The sequence below is a fragment of the Dama dama genome, chromosome 11, assembly GCF_033118175.1.
Source record: "Dama dama isolate Ldn47 chromosome 11, ASM3311817v1, whole genome shotgun sequence".
Taxonomy (NCBI): Eukaryota; Metazoa; Chordata; class Mammalia; order Artiodactyla; family Cervidae; genus Dama; species Dama dama.
In genome coordinates, this window is record NC_083691.1 from 7,665,663 (window position 1) to 7,680,744 (window position 15,082).

General features: G+C 54.1%; 1 protein-coding gene across 6 annotated transcripts in view; it reads right to left on the reverse strand.

The window, feature by feature from the left end:
* Positions 1-15,082, reverse strand: part of SPTAN1 (spectrin alpha, non-erythrocytic 1) — a 59,469-nt gene that overhangs the window by 677 nt on the left and 43,710 nt on the right. For 5 of the 6 annotated variants that reach the window (XM_061154496.1, XM_061154495.1, XM_061154494.1 and 2 more), the window contains 17 exons: positions 14,091-14,195; positions 12,309-12,517; positions 11,076-11,196; positions 10,768-10,889; positions 10,296-10,428; positions 8,601-8,699; positions 6,839-6,998; positions 6,169-6,245; positions 5,366-5,575; positions 4,723-5,019; positions 4,089-4,201; positions 3,745-3,762; positions 1,304-1,358; positions 705-901; positions 563-616; positions 331-477; positions 96-243 (listed from right to left, as the gene is read on the reverse strand). In XM_061154496.1, coding sequence (XP_061010479.1) covers positions 96-243; positions 331-477; positions 563-616; positions 705-901; positions 1,304-1,358; positions 3,745-3,762; positions 4,089-4,201; positions 4,723-5,019; positions 5,366-5,575; positions 6,169-6,245; positions 6,839-6,998; positions 8,601-8,699; positions 10,296-10,428; positions 10,768-10,889; positions 11,076-11,196; positions 12,309-12,517; positions 14,091-14,195 — 2,265 coding nt within the window. The remainder of the gene's footprint in view (positions 1-95; positions 244-330; positions 478-562; positions 617-704; positions 902-1,303; positions 1,359-3,744; positions 3,763-4,088; positions 4,202-4,722; positions 5,020-5,365; positions 5,576-6,168; positions 6,246-6,838; positions 6,999-8,600; positions 8,700-10,295; positions 10,429-10,767; positions 10,890-11,075; positions 11,197-12,308; positions 12,518-14,090; positions 14,196-15,082) is intronic. The other variant, XM_061154493.1, reaches the window with a different exon arrangement.

Genomic DNA, 15,082 nt, shown 5'->3' on the forward strand with positions numbered 1-15,082 from the left:
CAGTTATGCCCCCAACCTCGGGGCCAGCCTTGCCTGGGCTTTTGCCTTTCAAAGGACACGCCCACCCCCCCAGCCCGGGAAGCAGAGCTCCAGACCTGGTACAGCTCCTCCTTGGTCACGTAAGGCTTCCCTTCGGAGCTCAGGGCCCGGAAGGCACTCTCAATCTCCTCGCTGGACTTGACGTTCTCAGTCTCACGGCTGATCATGAAGGCCATGTACTCTTGCAGGGAGACGTGGCCATCCCTGGGGCGGGGGGAAAAGTATAGTGAGCAGGGAGGGCGCGGTAGGAGCCTGGGGCAGAGCCGCTTCTGCTCCTTCCCTGACGCTCACCTGTTCGGATCCACAGTGTCTAGGATGGCCTCGAACTCGGGGTCGGGCTCCCCTTCCTCCACCATGGGCAGGTCATAGCCCAGGGAGCGCAGGCAGGATTTGAACTCCTGGTGGTTCAGCCGGCCGGACTTGTCCTTGTCAAAGTGTCTGTGGCAGAAAGCCGAGGCCTCAGCCCAGAGGCCCTGCTGCTGAGCCCGCCTCCCCCACCGGGGAGGGCATGGGGGGCACTCACTTGAACATCATGCTGAATTCTTTGAGGGCCTCCTCGGTCACTCCTGTCGTGTTCCTGGAAGGAGGGACAGGGTCAGGGACCAGGTCCTCCAGCCCAGGCAGCTGGCGGCACGCGTCCCCCCGCCCGGGGCAGCCGCAGGTACCTGGCCTGGATCTGCTGCTCCAGGTTGTGCTGCATGCGCATGCCCAGCTGGTCGAGCTGGTCCCACTGCTGGGCCAGGCCCACGGTGCTGTGCTCCGTGTACTTGTTGTCCAGGATCAGCGCTTCCTCCATGGCCGCCCCCAGGTCTTCAATCTTCTTGAGCTGACTTCTCATGGCTCGAATCTCCTGGTGTTTGCGCTGCGGGGCGAGGGGCAAAGACACGTGGGACAGGGGTTCTTGCCTCGGTCCTTAACAGCCCTCCTTGGTCTCAGCACCCCAGCCTGAGGCCTGCAGGGCTGCCTGCAAGGGGAAAGGAGGGATGGGATGAAGCTAAAACCCTACAGCCTCACAAAGGAAAGGAAGAGGCTTCATCGTGAGAGGCACTGATCAGCGGGCTGACCTGCCAGGGCAACAGGATACACTGAGGACTCAACGAGCCTCTTCCTGTCCAAGCAGGGCTCCCGGCAGCAGCCTCTAAAGTGACGGCAGTCCTAGGCTGCTTTAAGGCAAGGGAGAACGGGGGTACCCAAGCAGCCCACCTCGTCCCTGACCTGCAGCCAAGGAGGCCTGCTGGCAGGGGTGGGCAGAAGGGGGGCTTACTTTGGTAGCTTCAAGCTGCGATTCGAGGGTCCCGGATTCTTCCACCATGCAGGACCTAAACACAGACACGCAGTGAGGCAAGAGGCCTGATCGTGAGCACGAAGTTCCTCAGATTAAAGGACCTGCAGTCTCGAATTCCTTCTACTGAGGGAACAAGACCTATCTGCTGTTGGCTATCTTTTCTCAGCAGCCCTGGGAGCCAGGGAGGGCAGGTACTGCTGCTCCAGTTTCAGGGCCCAGAGGCTGCGACCCGAGGTGGCATCACCCCATGAGGCCCACAGGTAAGGCGGGCCGAGCCCCCCCCCGCCTGCTCTCTGCTCCCTGGCCGGGACGCTCTCACGCTGCTGGCTCCTCAGGCCCGGCCAGGCTGTGACGTGGGGCCTGAGCCAAGCCGGGCCCTCGCAGGGTACCTCTCAGGAGCCCACTTCAGGTTCCCCTGGGACAGAGGGGGCTGCAGCCACAGGGGAGGAGGGCACCTGGCTGCCCGCCACCTGACAGATGGGGGACCTTAGGGCGGAGGGGAGGCCGGTGAGCCAACAGCCACCCAGGGGTCCTTGGGGTCTCCTCAGGTCCCCAAGGAGGGCACCCACACTCCAGGGGAAGTGACCGTAATGGGGATGCAGTCAGAGGGCCCCTCGACATGGAAACTAGGATGCCAAAGAGATCATGGCCAGATTGGAGTTTTGAAAACTGTTCTCATTCTGCCTGGAGAAGGGGTGGCTGTGACTAAACCCCAGGTTCAGATTCTGTTATCTAGAGACACAGGACCAGAGGCTCCTTCCGGGGCCAAGTTCTGGAGAGCGAGGGGCCTCTGGGGAGCCTCTATCCCGACATAACACAGTGTGGGGTCACAGAGGCCACCAGTGAACAAAGACAGACGAGGTTACGTGCAGGGACAAGTCACACTGTGCGCGTGTCCTTCATGGGGTCTCGCCCGGCCTCCCCTGTACCCACATTTGCCCCCACCTACCCTTTTAACGCCCAGCGAGCCAGCGTTAGCTCTGCTAGCGCCCCAAGTTCACAGTGCTCTAGCAAGGCAAGGCACCAGGCGTCCTCCTGCCCCAGCGGGTCGGACTCAGTCACGCCATGTGCCCCGGGACAGCACACCCCTGGGCCCTGGGGGCAGGAGGCTGGGTGCTGGGGCAGTGGGAGGAGGACAGATCCCTCCTGCCCATGCGGCCGCGGGCGGTGGGTTAGTCAGAAAGCAGAGCCGTCTGGGGAAGTCAAGAGTGCATTGGTAAAACCACAGTGAGGTAAGAAGAGAAATAAGAGGAGAAAAACCTTCCAGACAGATCATCCCCAACTTCATACTGATAGACACGAATGACCCGACGATACGCTATGCTATTCAAAGAAAAGAAACCAAATGAATACACCAGAGGAAGGGAGGCAAGAGCATACCGAGACAGACACACACCACGAGGCCCAAGCTGGCAGTGCATGGGCAGGGCCACTTGGTGCCCCGGCAGGGACCCGAGCTGACGGTCGGCCTGGGAGGGCAAGCGGCCTTGAAGGGGCACGGGTCACGAGGGGACCGAGCGAGACGGGGCAGGGCTGGGAGGAGCCACATGGTAAGGGGAACATGGCACCCCGTGGACACAAAGACCAAAACCAGCAGACACAGCCAAGGGCACTGGGCGGGGAGCGCGGACACCAGGGCGGCATATGAGCTCCCGCTGAACCTGGTCCCTAAATCCCCCCACTCTGCCTTCAGCTGGTGCTCATCAGTGGGTACCTTGTCCCGCTGCCTCCTAGAACGCCTGATGGACCTGCCTGCTGGGCCTCGGGAGTGCTAGTCTAGGCCACTGTGGTCCTGGGACAGAATGCAAATGTGCCTGATCCGGGCAGAGGCCCCGGCCTGGAGAGGAGGCCCCCCAGGACCAGGCAGGATGGCCCTACGCCTCTCAGAGCTCCTCCCAAGCCCTCTCCGCTATCACTCAGAAACCCTGGGCCCTCACACTTCCTGTGAAGGTGAGAGAGAGCCTCAGCCCTCGGGTCAGTGCGCAGGAGGACTTAGCATGCCAGCCCAAGGCCCCCTCAGCACTGTCGTCCTGTCTCGTGCCCCTGACCTCTGCGGGACTAAATACAGTCCCATCAGACACATGGGGCAGAAAAGAAGTCCAGGGTAATCCCCACAGCTGAACGAGCATGGGGACGCTCCCAGCCCTGGCCTCTGGCCTGGTCTCTCTCCCTAAGGGAACCCTTGGAACCTGAACAGGAATGTGGGAGTGGCTCCCCTTCCCGGGCTGCAGGCCATCAGGGGTGGGGGGTGGGGGTGCGGGGGGGGGGGCAGGGCAGGGGAACGTGCAGCCTGCCCGGGACGGGAAGACCCATCCTGGGATCCTCTGCAAGCCAGGCCACGACGGGACGAAGGGCAGAGGGAAAAGCACATGAGACACCACCACACCACGAGCCCGCAGAAATAGGAAGTCAATATTAACCCATCGAGGAGATACGTTCTGTGGAGGCGGGATCCAAGCAGCCACAAGACAGGGCGGTGTCCGGACAGCAGCGATCGCGAGGGGCAGAGGCAGACACGAGAGAGAGACAAAACCGAGATCATCAGTACCGCATCGACTCAACTCTACCTCTGTCACCGACACCGTGTGGGTCAGCCACACTCAGTCCCCCCATCCAGGACCAGCGACTCGTCTCATGGAAAGTTTCCTGGAGAACGCTCCTCACTCTGCCCACCCCTCCGGCTCCAGCCAGACCAGGCTGAGCTCCTGACCCCGGGCCTGGGCACCCGGACCCTAAGATTGCGCTCCCGGTGGCGGGGCCTCACCTGGTCTCCTGGATCCACTGGTGGAAGGCGTTGGCATGCTGTGCAAACTCCTGACGCAGCTTGTCGTTCTCCTCCTGCCGCCGCTGCTCCTTCTGCAGTTCCAGCTCCCTTTCCTGAGGACCAAGGAGGCAGGCAGAGGATGAGATGGTTGGACGGCATCATCAACTCAATGGACAGGAGTTTGAGCAAACTCCAGGAGACGGTGAAGGACAGGGAGGCCAGGTGTGCTGCAGTCCATGGGGTCGCAAAGAGTCGGACACGACTGAGCGACTGAACAACAAGGAGGCAGAGGCATGTCACCCCGCCCCTTCACAGACAGGCCCCAGGCTCCACAATTGCCAGCCTGTTTTAGCATCTGATAGGAACAGGAAGTAGTTTTCTGAAGTTGGACACAAGATCTATGCCCTTGGGGGGCCAAAGAGGACCAACTATTAATCTCAGCCCATAGAGGGCATAGAAGGCGTCTGGGAGGCATTTGGCAGCTCACATCCCCCAAGACTTCAGACTCGGGGTGGGGCGAGGGGACCCACACACAGTGACTTGTGATAAGGGAAATTGCCCTCTGTCCCTGACTCCTCACTCTTCACCAAGGAAGGGCTTCCCTGCCAGGGCCAGCCCTCCTGAGGCGAAGCACCTTGATGATCTTCTGTAGGTTCCTCCAGGTCTCCTCCAGGGCCTCCATGGTGAACCAGGTGTAGGGGTTGGAGGCCACGCGGAAGCTCTTGATCTGGCGGTCCAGCTCGGCCAGCTGGTTGAAGTCAGCCTGGGCCGAGCTCAGCGAGGAGCGGAAGGCGTCGTGGGCCTCTCTCAAGGCCTTGATCTCTTCCAGGGAGTTGCAACGCACGGGGTCTGTTAAGTCCTCCTCTGCGTTTTCAAACCAGCTATTGAAAGCTGAAGCCTTTTTGGCAAAGGTCAGGAAGAGATCCTCCACCTGAAGGCAGAGGTGACCAAGTGAGCACAGTTGCGGGCGCCGTACAGGGCCACAGGGGCCATCCTCGGTGGGCAAATGGGCAGGCGGCGGTATGGGGCCCAGAAAGGTGGGGTTCGTTCCCAGGGGATCGGGCTTGCTCGCTTGCGCTCTGCCTCCCTTCTCCCACTGCTGCGGGTCCCTCTATCTTTCTCCTGTGCTCCCCTTTCTGGGACGTGCAAGCTCAGCGTCCCAGGTGCTTCCAGAGCAGCAGCCTCAGAAGACAAGGGCTGGTTTATCTTGATCCCACGCCCCCGAGGAGAGTGAGTTTGCCGTCCACATGTGCAGAGCTGGCTGGGGTCATGCTTACCTTGCGGAAGTGACTCTGTGCCTCCAGCAGCTTTTTCTTCCGGGTGGCCGAGTTGGCCAGGAGCTGGCTCCACCTCTTCATGAGGGCGGCGTGGCGGGCCTCGATGGCCTTGGACTGAATGTGCTTGGCGGCCAGCAGCTGATCTTTGAGGGCAGTGATGTTGGCGATGCCCTCCTGCTGGAAGGCTTGCAGGCCAGCATCGAAGGTTTCCTGGAAGGAGGGGCGAGAAGGCAGGTACAGGGACCGCATAGAAATGAGAGAGATGAGACTGAGCTCTGTCCAGTGCCCCAGCTGGGATGGCAGCCTCAAGTCCCCAACTTCCTGACACTGGGTCATACCTGGCCACTTTTCTGCATCTCCTCAGACCACAGGTCCTGTGGCAGCTCCTCCTCATCCCCGCTTGCAGTGTGGGGCTGATGCACAAGGCGGACTCGCCCCACTAACTCTGCCAAGAATGCCCACCTGGCTCTCCCTTGACCACTTCCAATTCACCCTCTGTAATCTAGCTTAGATGCCGTCTCCTCTGGGGAGATGCTCCCATCAACCCTTGCCTGCTGGAAACCGAGGCAGACACCTCTTGGGTGAGGCCCGCACCCTGCAGTGCTCAGCCCTATTAGCACCCAATAGGCTGCAGCTCAGAGGCCTCATCTGAGAGCGTCCTGAGGACCAGGCCTGTCTCTCTTTCACCAATCATGCCCAGGGCCTAACATAACACAGTCAAAGAAACATGCTGACCATCATTCACCCACCAGGGAATACTATGTGAGTAAAATCCAATCATCAGTCAAACAGCTGTGACTGACCTGTTTGGTGAGGAGAGTTTGGACAGAAGACAGATCTCGACCATAGTCATCTGTCTTCAAGCTGTTCTCCTTTTCACCTGGAAAACCAAGCAAGAGTAATCAACCACCCCATCTCAATTTAAGAAATAAATGAAAAACAACAACAAACCAAAAGACAAGCACACCGAGGCACCTATCACCTTGCTTACATTTAAATCCCAGTACTACTGAGAGCAGTCTCTAGACGCACCTGCATCCAGGCCCCTCCTCTATGCCCCTGATGAAGAGGTCCCTCCTCCAGCCTGTGCCGGATGTGGTTCAGTTGCTACTTATGCTACAGCAACTACCAGGGTCATGTGGGTCCTGAAATCAGTGCAGGTCCCCTTGCTGGGGGCCTGGACCACACACTCTGGACCCGTGTAGCTCAGGGGACAGTGCTGACGCAGGCTGGTCCTGCTGGTGTGGCCCTTGTGATGTAACGCCCAGGACCTTGGTTTTGTTAGCTCCCGCACTGGCCTGGGGCATCACTGAGGCCCGGCTCTCTGCCTCAGGACCCTGTTTCCTGCTGTTAGTGGTCTGCCCAGTGGAGAGGGTCTCTGGTATGCCCACATCCCATTGGTTTCTTCTCCATAGAAGAAAACCGTCTGCCCAGGAGAGAATGAGACTTGGGTGGCGCCGAGGCCATGCGTACCGATCCAAGACTCCACCACGTCGGCCTTCCAGTTGAACTGGAGGAAGGCAGAGTTCTCGTCGAGCTTTGCCTTCCTCTGGGAGGCAGCCTTCTCCAAGTCTGACACTTTCCCGTTCAAGCCCTTCATCTTTGACGAGATGTTCTCTTCGTGGTGATTGTTCTAGGACACAGAGAAGGCAGCTGCCGTCAGCCCTGCCCCTGCCGTGGTTACCTGATCTGCACCCCGCACCCCGCCCGGCAGGCTTGCAGCTGCTGAGACGGGCCACGCCCCCTCTGCCCCCAACCCCGAGGATGCGCAGAGGCTTTTCTGAGAACAACACAGAGCAAGAGTCTTACAGAGATGAGCACTGGCAACACCACTCCTGCGAGTAATAATGTGGAATGTGATAAAATGTTCGGTCACAAAGAGGTACTCACTTGTGTTATTTTTGATAGCAAAAAATGAGAAGAAGCCAAAATAATTATGACTTAATGGCTACTATGTGTATGCCATAAAAAACAATGTCTCAGAACAATGTTTTCACACTGTGGATATTAAAAAGTATTAAGCTCCAATCACTTTGATTCAGTCTTGGTTAAAACTGTATGTGAAAACACAAACTGTTAAGTCAGCATAAGATTTAAAAAGAAACTCAGGGAGCATATGAAGACTGTTGTTGGGAACAGGGCACCAGGCTCTTTGCCAGGAAACTGAAGAACACTGGAAAGCGTCATCTCACAGGTTGAAAGGACAGAGAATGCTGGTGTGGGGCACACGAGTGTGGCGAGTCCTATACGTGCCTCGTCTTTGTGGACACTGGTCTGTATCTGAAATTAGCCTCCATCAGGTTATTTGCCCATGAGGGCGAGAAGTAAAGCTCCTCAGCAAATGTGGATTTTAACTATGTCGTTACCACCTGTGGAGCAAACACCAGAAGCAAACCTCTAGTCTGATCACCAGGGCAAATTCTATGATGAGGAATCTTATTCACTCATTACGTGTTTGTGGCAGGAAATCAGAGTTGATAGAAATCATCTGTCTTGTGGAGCTCATGACAGACGAGGGCACTGTGTTTAGTCTGGATTTCAACCTGGGCGTGACCTCACTTCACTGATCCTGAGAAAATACCAAGATGTCTCCCTTATTTTTCACTTTCTCCCTTAAAGGCTGTTTGAATGCAATCAACCTTGTGTTTTAACAGATACAACGTTTGTATAACGTCCTAGAGAGCAGCCGGGTTTTACCCTTGATGTACACCAATCCAACAGGTGCCATTTAACTTCGTGGGTGGCTCTGCACGAGGAGAGAGTCTGGGGGTGGGTGGGTCAGACACGGAGGTGTCAGCTGGGGTCATCTCTGGTGGGGGCTTTAGGGGTGACCACTTGTGTACTCTACCACCTCTATAAAGAGCTGAATTCCTGGAGAAGAAACTAGAGGACAGCCCCATGGCAACGCCTGTGTCCCAGAAGGACCAGCAGGGCTGCTGCTTTGCCTAATTAAGGCAGAAAAATTTAAGTGCTGTAGAGTAGCTTTACTTGCTGACTTCAAGAAGAGGGGGGGATTTCCCTGGTGGTCCAGTGGCTAAGACTCCAAGCTCCCAATGCAGGGGACCCCCTGGTCAGGGGATTAGATCCCATATGCTGCAACTTAGAGCCTGCATGCCACCACCGAAACCCAACGAAGCCAAATAAATAAATATTAACACAAAAAGAAGGAGGGATATGAATACAGGGATGGAGCTGCTATTGGGAAAAGAGGCTTGTACCCGTGGGCCAGGCTCACCTTCTTAACCAGGTCCTGTCCATTAGTGCAGACGTCATTCACCCGGTCCTTGTGGACAGTGAAGTCCGTCTCGAAGGCTTCGTGTTTCTTCAGTAAGCCCTGCAGTGGAAGCAGTCAAGCCAACTCCTGAGAGCCTGGCATAGGTGGTGGGCAGGACTACAGAGGAGCAGGACTGGGGGTGCCCTCACAGGGACCCCAGTCCAGCTAGGGCAAAGACGACAACGGATACAGAATAAACTGGAAATCATAAAAGTGTAAAGCGTAACTAGAGGTGGGTGGGCTAGGGAAGGCCTTTCTGAGGAGGTGAAGCTCTTGCCAGTCACCCAGCACAGGCCTTTTGTTCCCTGGAGACCACAGAATGGACGTGGAGGAACCTTGAGAGAAGCGCCAACTGAACAGTGATGCCTGCCCTAAGATTTAACCCAAGCATGTCTCCCGGGGACCTTCAAAGTCTCGTCTTTTCCTCCCCACAGCTGAAGCACTGGAAACAGTGCCCCTTGTGTTGGCTTTCAGGGAACTCAGCAATGCAGAGGACACTGCCTGCACCCCCGACCATCTGGGACGATTCCCGCTGGCAGGAGCGTGGCTCAGGGGCTGCTCTGACAATCGGGAATGCACACTCTGCTTCCACAACTGGGGGCATGTATGTAGGAACACTCAACTACAAAGTGCCACTCCTTCTTTTGAAGAGGAAAGCCGGGCTGCTCTGTCCCACAGGCCAGGCCTTAAAGCCCCTGCAGCCTTGCCTTGGCTTCCATTAATGCTGCCTAGAGAAGCTGATCTAATCTTGGACACTGAGAGGCCACGTGGAGGGCACTGAGACGTCCCAGTCAGAGCCACGTGAATGACGTCACCATGGACTTCTCAGTCCAGTGACCCCCTGCCTCAGTGCAGCTGTGTGAGTGGTCCCAGTGAGAGCAGCTGAGAAAATGCCCATCAATTTCAGATTCATGGGAAAGAAACTGTTCTCTTTAGTGTTGTTACACAGCAATAGCTAACCAATATACTGGGGAGGTATGTTATGGGTTGAAATGTCTGCCCCGGAGATACTGAGTCCTAACCCAGCACCTAGGAATTTTGGTAACGAGGTCTCTGCAGATGTGACTGAGTTAGGACGTGGGTGTCAGGGTGACCCTAATCCAGTATGACTGGTGTCCCACATGTATGAGAAGAGGGGAATCCAGACATGGACACACCCAGAGAGAATGCCGTGGAAAACACAGAAGCCTTGGGAGAGCAGGACAGAGGTGGGGCTCCGCTGCTACAAGCCAAGCTACCAGAGCTGGAAGAAGCAACAAAGTGGAACAGCAATGCCCTGTCGACACCTTGATCCCAGACCTCTGGCTCCCCAAACTAAGACAAAACAAGCTTCTGTAGTTTTTAAAGCCACCTAGCTTGTGGTATTTGTTAAGGCAGTCACAGGATGCTAATGAGGTCCTGTTAACCTGTGGTGATGATACCAGTGATACTGCTGGGCTGACAACAGGGTTCAAAGAACCCCATGAATCGAGGCTAATAGAGTCACCCCAATTCTGTCTACAGAAAGGCAAGCATCTCTGACATGGGCTCCTACGGACTTGAAAGTTGCCAAGGTGACCTTGCCTGCCAGCCCTGAATGCTCTCCCGATACGAACATGGCCACTGAGCAAGCTGGCAAGGGAAGGGTGGTCAGCAGGCAGCAGCCCCGTCTCTGACCTGGATGGCAGCAAGAGTGTCTCCGTAATCTTCACTGGCCACCAGGGTCATCTTCTCATTGATCCAGGCTTCCTCCTCCTCCACGTTGGCTACAAACTGCTGATATTCCAAGGATTCTTCTAGTCGCTGGCCCCTAATCACAGGGAATAGTTAAAAAAAAAAAATTAGCCATAAGCTCCTCTAACTTGGATGCTTAAAAACATGAGTGCTGAGTGTGGATTGTAAATGGTTCATTCAAGCCCTCCTCCTCCTAACATGAAGCAGCTAGTGCTGATGAAACATGAAGTTCTGGAACCACATACAGGGTCCAGCTTGGGACCACACGTAATGGGACCATCTTAGCCTGGAGCTGTCAGAGATGGTTCTGAAGCAAGGTGACTGTGGCACGTGCACCCCCAGGAAGAGGTCCCAAGGGGCTAGAGGGCCCAGAGCCCTGAGCAAGCCCCACCCGCTGCGCCCCCACCCCACTCACCGGGCGGCCGCCAGCTGCTTCAGCTCCTTCCAGTGCTCCACAAACTGTGCCAGGCGCTGCTGAATCTCCTCCTTCCCGATGGTGTTGTCATCGGACAGCTTCTTTCCAGTGTCCAGGACACCCTGACGGGCAAGAGCAATTAGACTCAACAGTGATCACCGCCTGCTTCTACATGCTTCCAAGAAAGGGCCTCAAAATCCAATTCAGACTTTCCCCACTGCTCTCTGGGATGAGGGGCTGTAAACACTGCAGAGACCTCAGTGAGACGAGCTTGTCCAGGCCCGTTCAGCCAGGAGGGGTCCCCTCACCTGAATGGCCGGCTCGTGGGCAGCCAGCTCTGCCTCCAGCCGTTTGTGCTTCTTCCTTAGGTTCTGGACGCCCGTCAGGTCGCGGCCGTAGTCCTCCGAACTCACCAGCAGCTTCTTCTCCCTGGACAACATAGATAGGCAGTCAGCCTTCATGTCTTCAACTGGAGATGCGTGGTCACAGAGCTGTGACGTTCAAGGACCCCACAATCTCCTTCCTGTGCCTACCCACCCCTTCAGAAAAGTCTGTGCCAGTCTTCTAAGGAACAAAGCCTCTGCTTCCCAATGCACAGAGTCCATGTACGTCTCGAGGAGCACCCACTGTGCGCAGCTCTGCAAAGGTTGCATGGGAGAACAGGAGGAGCCACTGCGGACGCCCTATCAATCCCACCTTGTCAAACATACACCTGCCACAGGTGGTACCGTGTAAAGATGCTACTATAAACAGCTTTTTTTAAACAAGTCTTTTTAAAAAAATTTTGGCCTCATTGTGTGGCGTGTGGGATGCATGTGGGATCTTTGATCCTGGACCAGGGATGAAAACTGTACGCTCTGCAGTGGAAGAGCCAAGTCTTAACTGCTGGACCACCAGGGAAGTCCCATAAATAGCTTTTTAAGGAAATGAGGAATTGAGAGGATCTCGGCAAAAAGAGAATCGGGTGGCAGAGGAGGAGATGGTTGGAAGCCATCACCGACTCAATGGCCATGAGTTTGAGCAAACTCCAGGAGATGGTGAAGGACAGGGAAGCCTGGCATGCTGCAGTCCATGGAGGTCACAAAGAGTTGGACATGACAAAGCAACTGACAATCAACAATCACAATCTGTCCTTAAAAATGGTCTGTTTACATGCTGTATCACTGGAAAAGGTACACTAGAATTCTGGGGGCAGGATGATAAAAACAAACCACAGCAAATTTCCCTTCCCCCAAGCAGCAGTCTTCCCCAGGGAAACAGACCATCTTCCCCAGGTGGAACTCACTAACATTACCAGTCACCTCAGGGCGGGGTCTAGACAAGCCCTGGGTGCCATCACACACACTACCCTGTGGAGTCTGTGCTGGTCACCATCACCAGACACCAGGAGGGGAAGCAGAGACATCCCACCACAGGTGTGTGGCAAGGCTGGCACGAGCTGGACCCAGAATCTGACCCATTTCCGCCTTGCCACGAGGGTCCAGGAGAGAATGAACCCCAGGGTTCCTAAGGTTCTGGGGACGCCGAGTGGGAGCACGTACTTGATCCAGGACTCCTCATCGTCCATGTCCCGGAAGAATTGGTGCAGGCGGTGGGACTCATTCAGCCTGGCTCGCCGTGAGGCAGCCATGCTCTTGATCTTCTGGAAACGGCCGTTGATGGTGTCCCGCTTGTCCTTTACTTGAGAGGTGTCGAAGGCGCTGCTGGTCATCAGGCTGTCCGCCTGGCTGTTCAGGTCCTTCAGGCGATCCTGGGGCCAGGAACATGACAGAGGATCGGAAATCTGGGTCTCCTGCGAGTATCTGCTTGTGAATCAGAACTCAGAACTTCTTCACTGAGGGGCTGGTTTAGGGATGTGAACCCCTGGGGCTCTAAGAGATCAAAACTATTTTCATAACAATACGAAAACATCTGCCTTTTTCTTCTCTTTTACTGTGTGAACATTTGCACTGATGGTGCAAAACCCACAGTGGGGGTGCCACTGCTCAAGAGAGTGGCAAATTATGAGCAGAAATCTGATTCTTCGCTGCCACCACTTTTCAGCAAAAATCACTGTTTCACTTAAGCACAGCCTTAAAAAAGAAGCCAAGTTGTTAATTTTATTACATATCCATCTTTGAGTACGTGTCATTTTCATATCCTATCTGATAAAATGGGGAACCCACACAAAGTACTTCCGTGGGTGCTGAAGTCCATGACTGTCCAGAGGAGAAGCACGTTCCGAGCTGAACCGGCCACTTCTTTCACAGACTATCATTTTCACTTGGAAGAAAGGCCAATAAACTATCTTCATTCTTAACTTTGGGAGTGACAAATACTTTATCGTGCATGAATAAAGTTGAACCTGTCACTTCAACGAAAACTGAATTTGTTGCTAATGATAAAATTCAAACTTTCATGAGAAAATTAGAATTCTGGACAATTGGCATCCACCTCCAGGAGCCTGATAACTTTCAGATGCCTGAAGGCCTTTTTTCCCTTGAGACTGAGTCTAAAGGACCTGGTGCATTTGGAGAAGGATAGTAATGTTCATCCCTGAGTCTCAAGAGCCATTTTATACTCTAAACTACCACTGACAGCCCATAGGAGAGGTTTTTTTTTTTTTTTTTTCAGTTCTACCACTTTATTGCTACCAACCCATCTCCCTCCCGCCTCGTGCACACATGCTCCGTCATGTAATCCCATGGACTTCAGCCCGCCAGACTCCTCTGTCCATGGACTTTCCCAGGCAAGAATACTGGAGTGGGTTGCTATTTCCTTCTCCACATAGCAGAGTTTATATAGATTTTACATGTCAACATTTGCCATTAAAAATTAAATGAACTGTTACCTTTAAAAAGATGTTTAAAAAAAAAAAAAAGATGTTTAAGTCAAAAAAACCTCAGCACATTACCTACTGTATGTTTTTATTTATATGACACTCTCTAAATGACGAACTACAGAGATGAAGAACAGATAAGTGGTTGCCAGGAGTTAGGACAGGGTACTGGTACAACTATAAAGGTTATAAGGAAGCTCCTTTGTGCTCACAGAACAAGGTCTGTATTTTGATTTTGGTGGTAGCGATGCAGATCCACACACATAATATAACTGTGTGGAGCTATGTGCATATACTCACAGAAACAAAACTGAATGCATACAAAAACTGGTGAAATCTGAATAAGGTCTATGAATTGTAGCAAAGTAAGATAACTGAGAAAAATGTATTACTCTGGTTAAAATAAACCCATCACAAGTTAATGTAAGTAACATTTCTCATGCATAATTTCTCACTTTGGCATGTATAATGCCCCAGACCCTTGCCTGGGTGCCACTCTGCTCACCTCATGGGCAGAGATATCTGCCTCCAGCAGTTGATGTTTTTTTAGCAAGTTGTTCACAGAAGCCAGGTCTTTGCCATAATCCTCAGAGGCCAGCAGGGCTTCCACCTGGGAGTGAAGAGGAGATTACTGTTGGCTGCAAACATCTGTCCACACGATACGTTCTGACTTCGTGTGACCAGCCCCACTGTCCATGCCCTCCCTGTCTGTCAGGCACAGACTCAAGGGCCCGTGAGTGTAAACACTCCAACTACCTTCACTGTGGCATGGTGGTGAAACACAGAGCAGCCCCACTTTCCTAGGGGAAATCTCCCTTGGGCAGAAAGCATCAGTGTGCCCAAGAGCATGAGAATGGTACGGGAATGGTTTAATTATGCCCTCACTCTGTGAGGCAGTTGTTCAAACTTTCAAGAAGAGTTTTTCATGACTTGAAATAACACTACCAATACATACCAATGATAAATTACTCATGGGCTCAAATACACATAGAGCCACAGCTAAACAAAAACTCATGGAAATAAGTGTGGACCAGATATATAGAGAGCAGTCTCTAAATTTTTCTAAAATTTTCTTTTTAGATTTTCTATACTCTCTACACTGTCTACAGAGGCTGTATGACTAACTCCGGCTTCTTGGCTCTTCTCTGTCCTGTTTCCACCTGGGCACAGGCTTGGGGGAGTGGCCTGCACATAGACCCTACCTCCTCCTCCTATTCGCATTCTTTGTGGAGATAAATGATCCACATCCCACATAGATAAGCTCTCTCTTCTCTACACATTCCCTCCCTCTGCTTAGAAACCGCCCGGAGCACACAGCTCACACCTGATGAGGAAGGTTCCTGTTAAAGGGGACGTCGGGGAGAGCCCTGACTGTTCATGGAACCCCCTGGAGGAACGGAGTCCCAGCATCACTTCAGAACCCCCCGAGAGGAAGGGTGCTGCAGCGTCACCTCAGAACCCCCTGGGGGAAGGGAGCCCCAGCATCACCTCAGAACC